The following is an 18,456-nucleotide window of genomic DNA, read 5'->3' on the forward strand; positions in this document are numbered from 1 at the left end:
GGGCATTATAATATAGACTAGTCGTTGCCGGTGGAAAAATCCACGGGTTCGCCCGTCCTTTGAATTTACCCGTGGCAACAAAGTGGATAAGAATATATCGCATTTGATATTCGTGTTTTCGTAACATCATTTTCTAACTTAGCGGGGGTCCGCGCAGAGACAGACAGACAACGGCTATTATTATAGAGATATAGAGTGTTGTAAGCAACGAATAAATGTAACGTAAACCAACACCCAAATTGTGTTGTCAATTAATATTTCTAGGAAGTATGATAAAAGTATTCTTGTCATACAAAAATGCTTTAGTGAAAAATGGCACTAGAGCAACAGTCATGAAGAAAAGTTCTGGTATTACAGCCTGTGACAGCACGTGAGATTAATCTCGATTCCAGTTTTTTATTTGATCGTAAGATCTAAATCTTACATATCCTCTTACCCGGGATATATTACTTTTGTAATAGCAGAGCATATGGCGCGCGATATGCTACTAAAATTATCACTTCAATAGAGGTATTTTTGAAAATGGGGCTGTATCTTTGAAACACTCTGTAAACACACTGTCTACAATTTGCTCGGCCTTGCCTCTGGATATGTTTTTCATGCAAAGTATACTTTCAACTGCTTTTCGTTTCACGCAAGTCTAGAGAAAAAAAGTGGTTATAAAATTTTCCCTTAGTAGCACAATTCTCAAAATTTCCCTGACTGTATAATCATGGAGGACATTATTTACCCTGACGTTTGCACAAAAACTGTTACATTGTGAGATACAGTTTTCCCTGATTTTCCAGCACGTGCTACCTTAAAGGAAAAAGGTTTAAGGGGAAGAAATTTCTGCTTTTAAGCCCATTTTAAAAGAAATCATTTATACATAAAAAATATAAGTTTCTCTTTGACTCGTCCCACTCTACTATTCACCTCGCTTAATTTATTTTATATACAATATCTCTGATTAATAATAACAATAGCAATTTAAATTTTAATTTCTTGTACATAAATTAAGTGAAACGATACCTGATAATGAGCTTTCACAGAGGTAGGTTTCTCTTTCCAAAATGAACAATCACCACTCAAATTTGCTGCGCGAATCTATAAGTAAATTAACTTCATCAACAACAAAACTCTGAAATGACTATATTGTGGGGATAAAAAGTTTTCTTTAAAACATCCTAGAAAATTAACTAATTGAGGATAGGCTTCACTGGTTATGCTGTTTGTGTTAATTATTATTTTGCTATTTATAACTTTCCCTTCCCTGTCGATAAAAAATCTGCAACCATTTTAACTCTGAAATGTTAACAAGCCGATCGAATTTCGGGAATCACAGTTTGCTTTTTTGTTCAGTTCTGTTTTTGAAGAGAAATTACACCTTTCAAAAAAGATTATGCTATCCACATCTTAACATCCTTACTTTCTTACCTCTGAACAAGCTAGATGTCTTAAATTATTCGTGTCATACTTCACACGACACACATCATATGCATGTACCAACTCGTGTGTCAGGATAGTGTTGTATTGTTCTTGAGATGACAAATTGTTTTCACACAGGATGACCTGGGAATGGAAAAAAATGTATCACTGACATAACAACGCTTTTTAATCACAACTCCTGGAACCTACTGTTGTAAATAGTTCAACAGTAATTTCAAATAAAATATTTAATAACTACAGTAATGCTTCTTTGATTTCCATCTGGTTGACCACTAAAGTTCAGTACTAACCTCTTTAGCATCTGGGTCGAAGCCACCAAACAGTTTTGAATCACATGGTTCGCATAATAGTCTTTTGTTTTCCAAACTAATTTCACTAGAACAGGATAGAATATGGTTATGCAGCTATTAACATTCAGTAAGGAAATTATCAAGCTTCAGATAAAAGGAACACAAAATTTTGGTCAGATTTAACCTTAAAACCTGTCTTCAATTATCCAGGTGGTAGGGTGGATTACCTGAAAACTTTAAGAGAGAAACTTTGCTAAGTGAATCAGGCAATATGAGGTCACAGTTATTAAATTTGTTAAACAGGTTAACCATGTATTTGTCAATAACAGAAATAACTTTATTACCCTGTTGGAGTAACTGATTTGAAATTTTCACAAATGTTTTTTTACTTTCATTTTTGACCAAAAATAGTCAAAATTTGGCGATAACAACTCTATGTTTAACATTAAATCGCAGGACCATAACAGAAATTTATGAGCTACAAACACAAAATAAACTCATGGTCGAATCTGCCTTTCTCTTTTCTGTAGGAATCTGGTTATAAAAAAACAATGCATACATCATACTAAAAATGCTAAGATAATTCATACCATCCAAGTGCTTTGAGCTGACTCAACATAAATTGAACTGGTCCAGCTGTAAATAGAATAGGAACTGTTGAAACTGCTGCATAGTTAGGTTACTATAAATTCTTGAATGAACACTCGATTACATTGCCCCTCCCCCTAAAAAAAATATCCACACAAATTTATCAAGAAAATTAATAAATGAAATTCCAAATAAACGCCAATGTTAGGAATTAAAAAAAATCCCAGTTGCTTGCCTAAGGGGTATCAGAAAAAGAAAAAAAAAACCTATAGATCTTCACTTCTCATATACAACAACCACTGACAATTTAAAGTTTACTTTTTTGCATACTACAATTTCTCAACTTTTAAAAAGGCCCTAGTAATTATTGTCCTGTCCTGTATACCTGTTATTAACAAATTAAATTAAATACATCAAAAAAATTCCCACTTACAAAATTTGCATGCCACATTAGCCTTTTTCATACAATTTATATGTTCTTGATTTTGATAAGAAGGCATGAATACGAAATCAAATTAGGGCCCCTTTAATTGTAACTTTCACAGCTGTTCTTTGTTAACTAAATATAATAGGAAATGATGTTTAAAAGTAGACACAATTTAAAAGTATACACAGGAAATTATATACAGAAAGTTATTTTTCCAGCAGTTACATTTAAATATCAGGTATGTCCTTGCAAAAGAGAAGAACAAGATTCAAGTAAATGTTAATTCTTCCCCTTTACAGTGATTCAAATGGTTGAATGAATGTTACCGTAGTCCTGTGTTAACCCCAGCATTGTGAGGGAAATAGGGGAGAAGGCACACTGGGCCTTTTGGATGTTGCAGCAAGTTGTCTGGCAAAGCGAGGACTCTAACACTCCCCATCTAAGCCATGACCCCTCCTGGAAATAATAGACATGGTATATTCCTCAATGTTTGTAAGGCATGCCATGTAAAATACGCATATCTTATCTTCTTATACTTACATAATCACATCGTTATTTCTAATTCAATTTCACATCAGCAATTTTTATATTTTAGTCTATGATGTTCCTTTTATGTGTTTCTTACTTCATTATACATGTTGCATGTTGTGTTGATTATTCTCAAAATTTTTGATAAATTTAGCCTCAAATATTTCTTTCGTTTTGGCTGTGATTTTAATATAAACAACATTTGCTATGCTTCTATGTATTTTTACTTTTATATATATACTAGTCAATAAGGCCCGTGAAAAAATCCACTTAGGCAGGATAACAGAAAAAAAACAACCGTCATTTAAATTTTGATGACGTCAGCAGAGACATGTCAGAACACAAAATTTTTCTTTTTATAAATGTGTTTGCCTGTTGCCTTCATTGTATAGATCTTGAAACGCTGATCAAGAAAATGTGTAGGATCGTGTACTTGTGACAAATGGATGCAGAGATATTAAGGTTTAAAGGTTTTTTATGACGTCATTAACCCGTCCATTCCGAAACGAATTTGGAGATCCAGATTTGGAAAACTTACCCAAATTGGTCCCAGGTAGTCCCTAGTTACCCACGCAAGAGATGATGTCAGTTATTTCCACCCATTTCCAAGTTTAGCCTTAAATTTAAAGGTGCAGTGCAATGGCTTCACTAATCTTAATATACTTTCCTTTGACGTCAATATTGCTCTAACGTCAAAGTTTGATAATTTACAGAACAAATTTATAGGCGATGTTTTATAGACTTTAACAAAGAAATTTTATCTACTTTGCAAAAGTCACAGACAGAAGCTCTGTATTATTATATAGATATAATATGTATATATAAGTTTCTTAAAGTTGGAGATTTTTTCAGCCTGCCAAAGTTTATTGAAAGTTTCTTAATATTTAGTTTTTTTTATAGACTGTTTTTTTCTTTGATAATTACATCATCACAATCCAAATTTCCACTTCAAACATAATCATTGCAGTAAATACACTTTAAAGAATTAAAAATAAGTAAAATGGTAAATTTATGCTTGAAAAGATTCTTTGACTCCTGCATTATTTGACTCCCATAACCCATAAAAACTGCTCTAATATTCAAAAGCATATAATGTAATATTCCATAGAAAACCTACATATCAACACAAAAATATATCAAGCAAATTTCTAGAGGGTCAAAATGTATTCTCGTATGAAATAGAAATTCTGATTTTTTAATTATAATTTAGACTCTGTTTCCATTATGACGATTTAGCATTGCAAAAATCAAGACGCTACAATCATTCAAATGGAAACTCTTTTGACTCATTTCGTTATACAATGGAATACACTGTTCAGAATAACTTTGTTTACAGGACTCACTCTTAGATTCCTTTTAATCGTGAAACGAAATAAATGAATAAAATAATATTAAATAAATAACTAGTAAATAATAAAAAAAATATTAAAACATAAAAAAACGTTCTCATGTTGAGAAAAGATCTCAGATTCTGCCATTTTAGAGAAAATGGCAGAATCTGAATGCAATGGCATGTGAAAGCCTAGTATTAAAATGGTACCTGCAACATTGAAACATACAAATATAAGAAAGACTCTTCTTCTCATTCTATGGTTTAGAAGAAAAAAATATGTACATACATTTCTTCAGTCAGATTGTTGAGAATCTTCATTGTCTAATTTCCAGCCTGTCATATTGTGTAGTTTTAGGAGGACTTTTGGTAGTTTAGCTTTAGTTAAATTTAGATACTTATAGTTTTTGTTTAATCAAAGCTCTTTTTGTGAGAGTTTGATGGTGAAACAAAAGTGTTTGCCTCAACTGGAATCCCACGTGACATTCCAACCAGTAGACAATTTCTCCTTGGTTAAGAAAAATTATGCAAGGTCTCCTGACTAGTTAAAAAGCAGGGAAGAGATGTAGTCCATCTGTGTTACAAACCTGTCAACAGTTACAGCACTTTAGCCCTGAAGATTTTTCAGTAGAAATATGATACCTTTAGCTTACAGGTAGTACTAACATCTTTAAAAGTTTTCCTAAGAAGCCAAGCTGGATTTTACTTACTTTTATACTGAAACAATCCTGAGAAAAGCAAGCGGAGCGAAATTATTGGAGCGCATTTGCCACGCAAAGTATACAACGGAACCGAAAAATTTCTGCAACAACATACTACAATCGTGGACTATTTATGGCAGTTTTTTAATCATTATCCAAATATGGACAAAACAGTCAAATAGTCAATACTCTGCAGCCGGTAGGCCGCAAAGTTGCTACTTTTGCACACAAGTATCCAGGCAGAGAGCGTTGAAAAGTTGCTAGTCACTTTCTTTAGCACGCCGCACACGGAGATAATTCACGTCGGGGACAACAAAGTCCCTGAAATTCGTGATTAATGGCCTTGCTGACGTCAGCAACAATTAGCACATTTTAAGAAATTCGTATTTACCAAATAACCTAAGATCCAGTCCTAAGTCCACTCTGAACATTAACAAGTTCAAGATGTGTGAATCTAATATAGAATGAACCTACGCAATTACTTTTGGTGGCGAACTTCGAAATTCGTTGTCTTGTCCCAACATATTGTGAGCCTTGGGAACGAGGTTGGCCTCTAAACTCTTCCCTTCTGATTGAAATAACCACTATATACAGGAGAATGAAGCTAGTGCCATTTAATTAAAAATAACTATGTATTTAAACTTGTGGTTGTAATTTGTCGCATTAACTTCTGGTGAAAACTTTTTTTACATTTTACATCACTTTTTACATTGCTGTAGCTCACTAAAGCCATATGTAAATTAAGTTATAACATTCTTCCTAATGTTAGTATCAGAAGGTTTAACGTCATTAGGGTATATCAATGTCATTAAATAAATGTTTATTTTATTAATGAAAAGACTCATACTGCAGTAGTCGCAACACTAGCATAAATTTGGATACATAATCCCAGCTACAAATAAAGAACGTTAATATGAAGAAATCATTTATGTGTAAGTTTGCTCCTGGTTTTTAAAAAATTAGCAGCATAACTTCGATTTGCATTTCTCTTTTTTTTTGATTCTGTTGAGTTATATTCTTGCATACATACATCCTGTTGATGCAAATGGTGACAAGACAGATAAGCCCAAGTGTTTTCTGCAGAAAAATACGATATTGCCCTAAAAGTTGTGTTTTTAAAATCGATTTTTGTAAATTTAGAACACGGAAATGCATGCAAATCAAAAGAATAGAATAGATAGATTTGGAATTACAAAAGTGTGAAAAATGAAATGTAATAAAACTTAGTAACGGAAACGTTGAATATGTAACAAACATTGAGAAAAATAACAACATTATTTTCTTCACATATTCTATTGAGCTTTTGGCTCTTCTAGAGCCATGATCACAACATTACAAAACTTTTCTGTCTAAAACAAGTTTATAAGGTTATTGACAATTCCCTTGCTGATAAATTATTTAAATAATATAAAGGTGCAGATGTAATCATACGATTAAGTACAGGCTTCTCTTTAAAAATAAAGAGGCTCTCCTTTATCTCAAGTAAATAATTGAGTGCATCAGATGACAAAACAGTAAAATTATTGCCGCCAGCCGTGTGTGACGACATAAGTAAGTGTTCGCTAACCGCAGATGGTTGTTGCGTAGCGACCCTCTTACCAGTGAGATGCGAAAATCCTAGATTTTCTGAAGATCTTATTTTCAAGTGCCGTATTGTCTTACCAATATAAGTAGCGTTGCAGCCATTACACGAAAATTTGTATACAACTCTTGAAAGAAAAGACCTAGGAAGTTTATCTTTGAAGCGAAACACAGGCGACAATCTTAATGATGACTTAAAACAACCTGTAATGAACAGCATTGTAGCTGTTTACGAAAAAGTTTCCTAAGGCGTGTTCTAGCTTATAAGGAAACTGTACCTAAGTAAGGCAAAACAATAAGAACCTTTTTCTTAGGAATATCGAAACAGTAGGCAGGAGCAGGAGGAACGTATAGCTTGTTAAGAAATCTTTCAACACATGTATCAACGAAAATAACAGGATAACCATTCTTAGATAGTGTATCCTTAAGAAACTTAACTTCGAGGTGAAATCTAGAAAAATCCGCAGTGAAACGGAAGCAGCGGAACATTAAAGAATATACCAAACTATATTTGTATGACAGCGGTATGAAGCAAGTAAAATTAGTATACACGCCACTAAAAGTGGGCTTTCTATAAAGAAGAATGAAATGTAAACAAACACGAAAAAGTTGCAAAACAGTAGTGAACATATCTACCACACTGTACTTTGAACAAAATTTAATTTCAACAAGCTAATGACAATGTTATAGGTTTATAGATGCATTCCTTGGTTTTCATTTTCAGCAGTAAGTTGTTTTAGCTCTGCCATCTAACATTTCTTTCTCGTAAAGATAGTGTTTCGAATAAAGCAGAAGGCATTAATTAACTCTCAATAATAATTTAAAACCTCAACGACATTTTTGTGACAAGAAATCCACAGGAAAATACCTCCCCCAGCAAACTCTAGCATTTTCTTCTTGTTACGAAAATACCAGAGTTAAAGAGTTTACCACTTAAATGTAAATGTCACGCAGGAATTTATCTATTTTAAAGGAAGAAACTTTTGCAGGCAAAAAGTTTCGCGAGATCAAAAAAGACTAACAAAAATTGCTTATTATTCACTTCATAAACTTAACAAAAAAACTAAAACAAAAACGGATTCTCTTAGAAAAACCAAACATGTTTCGATACACTCAGTGTGTGAACATAATTAAAAAAATATTTTGTGAGATAAGAGCAAATATTTTACAACTAGAGACACCTCGTGCATCCTTAGACAAAAAGAAGTAGTGTCATGGCGACATTTATCTCTCTTGCTCTCATTTATGCGGGAGAAGTAAAACGACACCAATCAAAGATAGGATATATAACACTTGAAATCAAAGTAAAAAATCGTAAGCATTGTATTAATAATCAATAAAATACATCGATATTGGTGTTCTGTTACCTGTTTAAGGTGTAACCTGATCAAAAAATATTTGAGGAGATTTTGACCATTAGTAAAAGACAAATTATTGTTGTTCAAATATACATTTCAATGTATTTTTAAATTTAAAACATGCGCGGGTTAATGATATTTAAGGTGGTTTACAAAGACAAAACCTCGCTTTAAAAATCGGTTTCAGTTAATCACTAGGTAATACTAATGCCGGCATCCACAGAAGAAATTGTAAAGCATGTGTGCTTCGCGTGGATTCCGAACTTAAACGGCAAAAAACTTGTTTAAGGATTATTTTATGGACATACTTGACTTGTGGATCGACAAAAGATGTACGGCAGCACTATTTCAACCTAAAAAGCACCAAATACCTAAGACCTTAAGTCTTAAGTCTAATTGACGAGGAGTAAACTCGGAGGATGCATCGTTAGGACAGCTTTCTGATTGGGTGCGGAACACCACATTTATTATTCATAACTGTCATAAATTGTCTGAGGAGTCCCTAAAGTATCACCCAGCTATTTCAAAGCATTAAACATCGACGGAGGGGCAAGAAAGCTGTCTAAAAATGCAAAAATGGTTGCTATGGGCGTTTCTATGCACTTATTATGCGGTTGGTTGGAAAAAGTGCCAGATTGCGCAATTAAAACCGAAATTTGTCATAAGCACTACTTGGCACTAAGATGAATTTGCTGTCAGAAAACAGTTAAAAGACAATTCTTGAAATTTAGACATTATTTGTTGGTAAACCACCTTAAGTAGAAAGTTGAGAAATCTACTTTTATGGTAGCCAGGTAAACTCTCCTCTTGCTATGCTTTATGTGTAGAAGAGAGGGAGATTTTTTGTTACTTTTAGAACAGTTTTTAGAAAAATTTTAAAATTCGAGGGTTTCGAGGGTTTTTGAGGAGGCGTAGCAACCTTGAGGACCTCAATTGTGTCAATTAACTTCAGACAATAATTAGTCAGAATTTAAGACTTTTAATTTTTTTTCAATCTTCTTGCAGTTATAACAGGGCGCCACAATGTACATATTTCCATATAAAGTTACTACAGTTATTTTGTATAAAAATTGGACAGAAATATTTCTTTTACAATGTGTACCCTCTATGATACAGAATATACACTTTGGACCGATTATAACATTCCGAGACTTTTTATCATTAATCAACGTCATGTCAAGCTTAACTACGAAGAAAACTTAAGTTTTTGGTTAAAGAGATTTTATTATTATATCACCAACAAAGTAGGAACGTTCTAGTAAACAAATAAATGTCGCAAATACGACATACGAGTGACGTAAGTAGATAGAGGTGTTCTTGTTTTGGCATGACGCATGAACGACGGGGGTAGAGAAAGGTACATTTATTTTCGATTACTCAATAATAAAACAAACCTCGGACCCAACCAGACCTTATTCTCCTCATAGAAAACTTAGAAGTCCTGGGAACGACGTTATTATAATACAAGGCTTTCGTTAGGGCAGGTGATATCATTGTTTCACAGGCTAGCCATACCACGTGTAGTAACGTATAATTTATAAACTGATTATACCCAATATGTTTTGTTGTCAAATACTTCTCAAGCACAAGTCAAATAATGTGTCGCTACGACGAATAGAAATTATTTCAAAAACCATGTAAATATGTATTTTGAAATCACTGATAATTTTGAAACAACAACTTTATGGTAAATATAATTTTGTTTAACATCCAGCTGGACAAACAGTGTAATAAATACACTTTGTTTTGGATCCGTTTCCCCTTCTATAAGAAGGCGTTGTCGTTGCTTTGCTTGCAATATTCATTTCCAATTTGTATTTGTATGACAAAGGTTCTATAACTTCATTCATAAAGAAGAAGAAGAAATTGAAGTAAAAGCAGAGAAGTATTTTCATTGAGAGAAAAACTTCAAAACGCATAAACGAACCAAGCAAATCATGGAAAAAGTCGTATTATTATTTCTTCTGTTTGGTGAGTCATGATATTTTCCATTGAAATCACTAACTGGGGGAATTTTTGAGTAATTCAAATGGATGCTAAACTACATTTAGTAAAAAAGGTCATTCAAACTTGTACATGGGTCGCGGTGGGGGATGAGGTGCTTTGGCACGCTGTTTTTCCTCTAGATAATTATTTCGCTTTTAATAAATTTTTTTAAAGTGAAAAAGAAACTGTTTAGCGTCTCAGAGAATTTTTAAAGTGGAAAAATTCTTTTTTGTCCAACCATACCCCTCTCTTGTCGTAATAACCTGCTCTACTGTATTTAATCCCACCCTTCCCACATAAATTAAAACCCATAATGATACGAATATTTTTATTTTTTAGGACTAACTTACGGTGAAAAAAAATGCGTACCTGCAATTAAGAGTGGCTGTGTACAGAAAATAGGAGAGAATGTTTTAGAAACTTTACTCGTTAGCTTTAGAGACGGATCAAGCGAAAGTATAGAGTGGACAAATTTTGACAAAAGCGTGCAAAGGTAAGTGTTAGAAAAAAACTCAAGCTAAAAGAAATTACATTGTTAGATTTGAGAAATTTATAAGCAAACACCTAGCCCTCAGAAACAACTCAGGTAGTCTGAAATTTCTAACACTGTTAAAAAAAAATTGGTTACCCTTTTACAACGGTTCTTCTTTAAAGTTTAAAATGAGCCCAGATGCCAAATATGCTTCCGGAAATCCAAAATATACACGATTTTGTCTTTTATCATTAAAGCTGCATACTGGCCGTCCGCTGAACATTAGTGAAGTTAGGTACCAAAAGAAATCAATTGAATATCTTAGGGCCGAAATCGCAATTAGTCGTTAGCAAACGAAGCTAAAATAAAAAAGGAGGTTGCTTATAACACGACAAAAACTTGGCTAAATGTCACCTTCGTACCCTTTGGATGATCGTCTTTTACAATGCTACAACTTCGTTGCCAGGTCAATTTGCCTTTGGCAAAGAGACATAGACGTAATAGCAGTTCAGGGACTAAGAGAAACTGAAGGATAACAATACGAACTTTTAACTACTGAGTACTATTTTTGTATCTTCCATAGTTTGATATGCAAATGTGCACAAAAAGCTGCAAAAGAAAACTACGAAGTGTTTGGCGTACAATACTATGGAGAATGTTGGGGTTCAAAGAAAAGTATGAGAAATATTGCAAGACATTTTAAGCCTTCTTCCACTTGTATTGATGGTTCCTACAAGCAATGTGATGAGAAAAGTGGTGGTAAATGCGTGGGAACACAGGATTCTACGTACATATATACGATAGGTAGGTTGGGAATTCTGTGACAAAGATTTCCTGCTTCTTCTGGTTTCGCCTGATTTTTAGTTCACACATAAACGAAAAATAAAATTGATGGCTTAACAGCTTGGGTTTTGTGAAGATCATATTAATTTCTTCCGTATTTAATAAATGTGGTGTAATGTGAGAGGGTGATATACAACCTCGTTCCCAGCGCCTGTCGTCTTTTCGCGATGTCAAAAAAGACAAGATGCCGAGGTTAGGTGATATAATGAGCATTAACAAAAATTAAATTTCGATATTATAGCATAAAGTCGAAACTACTAGGTAGTCTTTCCTACCGTCTGTTTTTCTCACTTTTTCAAATAATCCTGTTGTTAGTACTGACTAGGTAGATAGATTCTCTTCGGTAAAGAATAGGTGATGAAACAAATTTTTGTTTATTTTCAGTTCTTGCCATATAACGAATAAAACGCTTTTTTAGGTGCGACAGATAAAATTGACGGTGGGTATAGTGATTGGACAACATGGTCCACCTGCTCGGCAACATGCGGCAAAGGATACCAAGATCGATATCGTTTGTGTAACGATCCATCACCGAAAAATGGCGGTGAAAGTTGTGAAGAGAATGGCGAACCGGAGCAAGTTCGAAAGTGTGAAATAGCTCGTTGTGGACGTAAGATTTTTTTATATAAATAAAAATACACATTCTCATCCACCCTCATTCCCAGGGATTTTTACTATAACAAGAGAAAAGGCAAAAACCTCTGGAAACGAAAGTGGTTCTCATCATATCAGAACTTTAGCTTCGTTTTCATAACGTGGTGTATAATTTATATCTTACAAATGTTAAACCTTCTAAGTTAGATAATTTCATCCCCAATTTTCTGCTGAATACAATTTGAAAAATTTTTGTAAATATTTGTAGATTTGGTCTGTTCTTTTAGCTGCAGGGTACACGACTGCGACATGCTCGGCTACTGATACTACATACTACACCAAAGTTGCTACCGAAGTTGAATTGACTCCCTCAACACCTTTTTGTGCAGTGTTAGTAAATGCTCTCGTGCCTAGCAGTAAAAAATATACCGTCTCCGTTCAAGTGTACAGTAATGAGGAATACAGTCAAGCACGAATTGGATTAATGTTCAACGTAAAAGATTTGAAAAATTATGATTTTATATACCTCCAGTAAGTAGATCATAAAGTGACTTTAACCCTGTTTGCTAAACCTTTTCAATTTTTTTAGTATTTTGATATATTTTTGTAATGTTCAAAATTCTTAAGTGTAAAGTAAACATAAAACACTGAAGTGGGCATCTTGTGTAAACAATCAATCAGAAGTTTTTCAAGGTTTTTCTCAGGGAACAGATTTATATACTTAATATTTTTCAGGTCACCTGTTATTTTTTGTGGGTTTTAGGGTTATAAGGTCCAGCAAACACCCTGATTGAGTTTATAAGGAAAGAAGGAAGCAATCTTGGCCATATTTTTGCAAAAGTTGACTTTAAAATTAACTTTAAAATGAGATGTAAACAACAGACTGATGAACTCAAGTAAATCCATTCAACAAATTATTTGCTCAAAATTGGTGAAACTTTAAAAAACAGAGAATATAGTAGAAAAAAAAAATTAAATTCAGTGCCTTTTGGATCTCGTGCTTCCAAAAAATCTGCATGAATTAATTCTGTATGAATGTATAACAGCTATTTTACTCCATATGGTCTTGAATGTACGCGCATGTACAGTAATCTGCAAGTTCCGTTAACTTTTGTCTACACTGACAAGACTTCTATGGAAGCGGCAATAAAAAAAAACTTTTGTTTTTTAGTTTTAGATCTGACTTTTATTGCTACACGACTGGATCAGTTAGAAATGGATTAGAAGATTGGAGAAATAAAAAATCTGATCAATGTAACCGGGGTTTTAAAGAATACCAGTGGACCCAACTAAAGTTAGTTGTAGCCGAGTCATCGGCAACGTTAACAGCCGACGGCTTACTAATTCTAACCTGGCGACCACTATCAAGTGTAACAGGACGAGCTGGTGTTTTAATCAGAAATGATTTTAAACGCCACGAAGTTTTTTTTAAAGATTTCAAAATACAAGCCTGAATAAATATTTTTTTAATCGGATATTAAATAAATTGTAGCATTTGTAGTATTTTTTAATTTTAAGTACATGAAAAATTCTTTGCATGAAAAAAAATCAAGTAGAACAAAGGAAATATTTAAAAGGATTTTTAACTTGTGCTAAGTGTTAATTCCATTCATTTTTATTTATTTATTTATTTTGCAGATCTTCTTTCGCGGAAGCTATCGATAGTAAAAATAAATATAATAAAAAAAATTATTCAACTTGATTTTTATATTTCAAAATATCCTTTACAAAGTTATGTACATAATAAATACAATAGATAAATATATAAATTACCACTAGTGAATCACCCATGGATAAATGACTCGTGTCTGTAAAAATAAAAATGGAAAAATATGCTCGAGTAACCACAATCAAACTGAAGCCACAATGTTTAATATATAGGAAAGGTACATTGGGACTTATCTCGTCTGTCCCATTTTTTAGACCATATGGTAACCGATGGGTCACTATTACAACAGACGTGACCTAATATTAAAACATTTTGGACTATTTGGGAAGTAACTGAAAATGATGATAAGTTGTGAAATTTCAACCCTTATGTGTCAGACGTTATTTCCAAAACGTCCCTTGGCTCGAAATAGGATTAAGACATAAAAAACAACCTATTACTTCCCTAGTTATCTTGGTCCCGCCCGTTTTCCTAAATTTACCTTTGGAAAGTCCATATCGTTGCAGCTGACAATAAAACCTCCAGTGAGACCATGATGAACAAAATTGCGCATAATATAACTTCTGCTCTCAATCTAAGAAAAAGAATTACTAAAAAAAATCCAAGCAACATTAACATTATACATTATATGTTAAATATCACCTTAGACCGTTATTTTGCAAGTCGCGTATTTAATGTATTTTATGTTGATTTATATTTTCATATGTAAGATTTTATTTGATGAATAGTATTTTTTTCTGTTTTGAGTTTTAATTAAAATTTAAAGTACAAAATGTAAATTTTGGTTATAAAAGAATAAAAATATTAAAACAGTGGAGGAGAAATTGTTGACCATCTTACACGTATGTTTGCCATAACATCATGTACAACTGTGACACTAGTATGGGTAGAGCGAGAATAACAGACCAGATTAACGTTTGCTTTCGTTCACCCAAATTGCCTTTATAACCTAAAGTGAAAAAGAAATTTTCACTCTAATGGATCAATTGTTTATTTAATATATCAATGAATCGTTCGAAATCCATATCATCGACGATACAGTTAGGTCAAGTTAGCTACGTGGTACCAGCTGTATGTGGTTGAGATTTTCCATCCTCAATTAAAATTGCCACAGTAAGAAAATGCTAATCATAATAGCAACGTCATGCAGGGTTCCCACTCATTTTGCAAGTAACTTTTTTAGGATATTTAGGAGGATTTTAGTTGTCTTTTTAGGAGATTTTTCAATAAATGGAGAAAAGGCATAGAAACATTTAGGAGAATTTGAATTAGTAACAAGGGTATTATAAGTCAGAAAATAAATATTTCTGACTTATATTCCACAAAAAAATCCATAATACAAATAGAGTTTTATAAATAGTTGTTCTCTAAAAAATTTAGGAGATGTTTAGGAGTATTTGCTAAAAATCAGGAAATTTTAGGATTATTTAGAAGGATTTAATTTTTTTAGGATTTTTAGGAGGCGTGGGAACCCTGTCATGGTATCCCACATTAGACAAAATTCTTCGTTTCGAGCCTACAAGGATTTTCCTTTTCCAGCTTGTACAAATATCAATTTAAATACATACCGAAAAATAATCGAAAGCCTTCGATAACTGCAATGAAAAACAACAAAATGATCTCCAAAGCAAGTGTACCACCAACATCAGGAAAAGGTAACATAATGCCTGCAAGCAAAACAAATATAGAATTATTTTCTTACAAAATAACCTGCAGAGTGTTTCCCATAATGACAAGGGATGGTCTTTGGTGGGTGAATTGAAGGAGACATGAAAACACAAGATCTTAGTAATAATTACGTAAATTTGCAATATAACAACTTAAAGAAGCAGAAATTTACATTCTAATAACATTCTTCCTTACCTTTGTACACATAAATCAACAATTCACATATCCAGTACAACAAAAAGAAATATACGTTTAAATGCAATAGGATCTGTAGTGGCAGAGATGAAAGCTAAACCGTAATGTTAAGGCCAATTTATGGTATATGGTAAAAAGTTATGCAAACCAAAATTCTTTGTTGTGCACTACTCAATTCATTTTTATTGCATCTTAATAATATATTTTTGCATTAAAAAACTTAGATTTCAGTCCCCATAAATGGAGTTCCATTCTTTTTTACAAGCATAGTTTATTTGAAGCACTTTATGCATGGTATGTTTATGATGAAAATTTCTCTTTTTGTGCCAGTTCATCGGGTAATACAACCATTCACATTTTAACAGGTTCAGTTTATTGTTTTCATTAATATTGGGAATTTTCATGGGTCTCCCAATTAAACATATTGTCTCGGATGCAAAAACAACTCTCTGAATGTTGATTCTATGTAACGTTGATTATTTTTTTTATCATATTTTTTTTAATTGACTGATTTTTAATTGACTTTAGTGATAACTCTATGTTTTATAAAAATATTCATTTTTGTCAGCTTTAAAATATGCTTATCATGCTTAATTTTGAATAATCTTAGCATAGATAAACTTATAAACTTTATGGTTAGAAAAAGGTGTACAGAAAAATACTTAAACTATCTCATGCAAACTAGAAACATATTTCTTGTAGGTGCAAAAAGGATACATCAACAACCATTCTTCTTCTTCCTGAAAAAAAAGTAGCTTGAGAAAACTTAACAGCAAATTAAGAAAGTTATGTGGTAAGGTATCATACAAAGAAACAGCAGAAATATACATATTTATCGAGTTACCATAACTAGCATTTGGAGGTGGTACTGGTGCAACATTTATAGGAGAAGCAGCACCAGTAGTGTTAACTTCTGATGTTGATGGACCAGCATCTTGTTCCGTTGTAGACATCTCCACAATATATACTTTGCTTTTTTAACTCTTAAATACAAAAACAAAATTTGTGTAAAAAAACCTTGTTTGAGTAGTGCGTTTTCATAGACCTAAAACAAGCTTTTAAAACTGTTGATTATATTATCTTGTTTTGTAAAAAGGCTTTAGAGACTTCTAATTGGTTTTGGTCTAGCTAATTCTTAAGACACAGTGTTAGTTGTTTGCGTTATGAAAATGTTCATGTCCCTGTGGTGGTTCCCCTGCCTTTGCTTCTGTACATTGATTTAACAGTAAAGTGGTAAAAGAAGAAGGATAGGAACAGGATAGACAAAAAAATAATTGCAGAGCTAAGTGAAGCAAGCTGAGCGCAGCAGAGCCCATTTGGCATTTAAGCGGATGTTATGTTGTTTCTATTTTCTACTATACAGTGGAGAAAAGTCACATTCCCTCAATCTCGGTATTCCCAAATGTTTTCCTGCTCACTCTACGCACTGGGAACGAGGTCACTATTTCTAAGACTGTCCTGTTCGAAATTATCATTCGATTAAAACTGAAAAAACAAAACAAACTGAAAATGTTTTTGCGTTGTTCATATGAACTGCGTAAGTTAAGTTTGTGTTAGGTAACAACAACAGCTCATGCAATATATACGTCACAAAAAACACAAGTCAGGAAAGGTAGCTAGCTAACTTTATAATTTAGTCTAAAGCTTATTATAATTGCTGATAAGTATGGATAAGCTAGATAAATGATTTGAGATTTTTAACAATTTTTTTTCGACTTTTGTGATACAAATAAACAGTGAAAATAAAAAAATCATCTTTACACATAAAGCATATTGACTTAAACTCTTTCTGTAAAGGAATCATCCAAACCTAATTTACAGATTGCACAACCTGAACAAAGTGGTGACTGTTGTTTTGGGAAAGAATAGTTCTCGTAAAATTTTCAAACTACAACATCAGTTGTTTAGGAGAGGAACTTTAAGTTTGTTATTGCAAAAGTTAAACACCTCCTTCTTGTATGTTTATTCAGTTTCTTTATAATTTAACTCGGGGAATTAAATATTCAAACTGTGAAAATAATGATGTTGTTTTTAGTGTTTTGTGAATGTGAATTAAACGCAGGCATTGTTCTTGTGACGTAAATTAAAACCAGCAAGAAAAAAGCTCCAGAAAAACAGTGTTATCCGTTCCACGTTGTGCTTTTGGTTTGATTCATCCAAGTTTTGTTCGATTCATCACACTTAAAGACACGGAATTTCTTTTAAGAGCTATTATTTCTTATGGACCTATTCCCGCTCCGCAACCCTTTATATATTGATTATTTAGTCTAGGTGCTAGCTATATGTTACTTCGCGGTGATAACAAATACTTCTTTTCTTCTTTCTGCAACTACGCTTCTTTGACTTCCATCATGAATCATAAAATGCCGTGTCCGACTTTAGTAAATAAATGTGACTTGTCTCAACAACTCCAATACTATTCAAACAAAATTAAATAATCTGCCTTGGATGAACAAGCATTAAAATTCTATATGGCGGTTAGATTCAAATTCTGAGATCGCTTGCAAGAAAAGATCAAGACGATTGCGAAGAAGTTGATCTGAAAGGCATCAATAGATGTCATCGTCATATAGTTGAGTTTTTCTCTCATGGTAATTGGCTAATCTACACGAAATATATGCTATATCTTTTATTCTTTACTGAGCAACGAGTGCAATTTCTACTTATTTTTTAATTCCACCTAAAGCTACTAAAATGCTTGCTCGCATATTATTTGAAATAGCGTGTAATCAATATAGAAAGTGTAGCGGAGGATCGTCAAGGCGAAGATATTAGGCATAGCAACAGGGTGGCCACTC

General features: G+C 33.0%; 3 protein-coding genes across 7 annotated transcripts; 1 reads left to right on the plus strand and 2 right to left on the minus strand.

The window, feature by feature from the left end:
* Positions 1–226: 226 nt before the first annotated feature.
* LOC130654296 (mitochondrial inner membrane protease ATP23 homolog) lies at positions 227–5,389 on the minus strand. 4 transcript variants are annotated; one of them, XM_057456852.1, is made up of 7 exons: positions 5,302–5,389; positions 2,740–2,865; positions 2,309–2,354; positions 1,719–1,803; positions 1,417–1,551; positions 1,012–1,086; positions 227–640 (listed from the first exon to the last, which is right to left on the minus strand). In XM_057456852.1, the coding sequence occupies exons 2-7, from the start codon at positions 2,804–2,806 to the stop codon at positions 497–499; spliced, it is 552 nt and encodes a 183-aa protein (XP_057312835.1). In that variant the 5' UTR covers positions 2,807–2,865; positions 5,302–5,389; the 3' UTR covers positions 227–496. The 4 variants fall into 4 exon arrangements, with proteins under 4 accessions (XP_057312835.1, XP_057312834.1, XP_057312837.1 ...); XM_057456853.1 differs by lacking the exon at positions 5,302–5,389 and adding an exon at positions 731–798 and having other exon boundaries at positions 497–640; positions 2,740–4,546; XM_057456851.1 differs by lacking the exon at positions 5,302–5,389 and having other exon boundaries at positions 2,740–4,533.
* A 4,619-nt stretch (positions 5,390–10,008) lies between these two features.
* LOC130654291 (uncharacterized) lies at positions 10,009–14,607 on the plus strand. 2 transcript variants are annotated; one of them, XM_057456845.1, is made up of 6 exons: positions 10,009–10,202; positions 10,557–10,710; positions 11,273–11,493; positions 11,951–12,142; positions 12,420–12,657; positions 13,298–14,607. In XM_057456845.1, exons 1-6 carry the CDS (start codon positions 10,169–10,171, stop codon positions 13,578–13,580), a joined length of 1,122 nt encoding a protein of 373 aa, XP_057312828.1. In that variant the 5' UTR covers positions 10,009–10,168; the 3' UTR covers positions 13,581–14,607. The 2 variants fall into 2 exon arrangements, with proteins under 2 accessions (XP_057312828.1, XP_057312827.1); XM_057456844.1 differs by having other exon boundaries at positions 10,012–10,202; positions 12,414–12,657.
* LOC130654295 (transmembrane protein 216-like) lies at positions 13,816–16,862 on the minus strand. The gene is made up of 7 exons (XM_057456850.1): positions 16,503–16,862; positions 16,376–16,398; positions 15,659–15,752; positions 15,364–15,462; positions 14,636–14,744; positions 14,277–14,369; positions 13,816–13,934 (listed from the first exon to the last, which is right to left on the minus strand). Exons 1-7 carry the CDS (start codon positions 16,609–16,611, stop codon positions 13,910–13,912), a joined length of 552 nt encoding a protein of 183 aa, XP_057312833.1. The 5' UTR covers positions 16,612–16,862; the 3' UTR covers positions 13,816–13,909.
* Positions 16,863–18,456: the final 1,594 nt, after the last annotated feature.

This window comes from Hydractinia symbiolongicarpus, chromosome 8, assembly GCF_029227915.1.
Source record: "Hydractinia symbiolongicarpus strain clone_291-10 chromosome 8, HSymV2.1, whole genome shotgun sequence".
NCBI classification, from domain to species: Eukaryota; Metazoa; Cnidaria; class Hydrozoa; order Anthoathecata; family Hydractiniidae; genus Hydractinia; species Hydractinia symbiolongicarpus.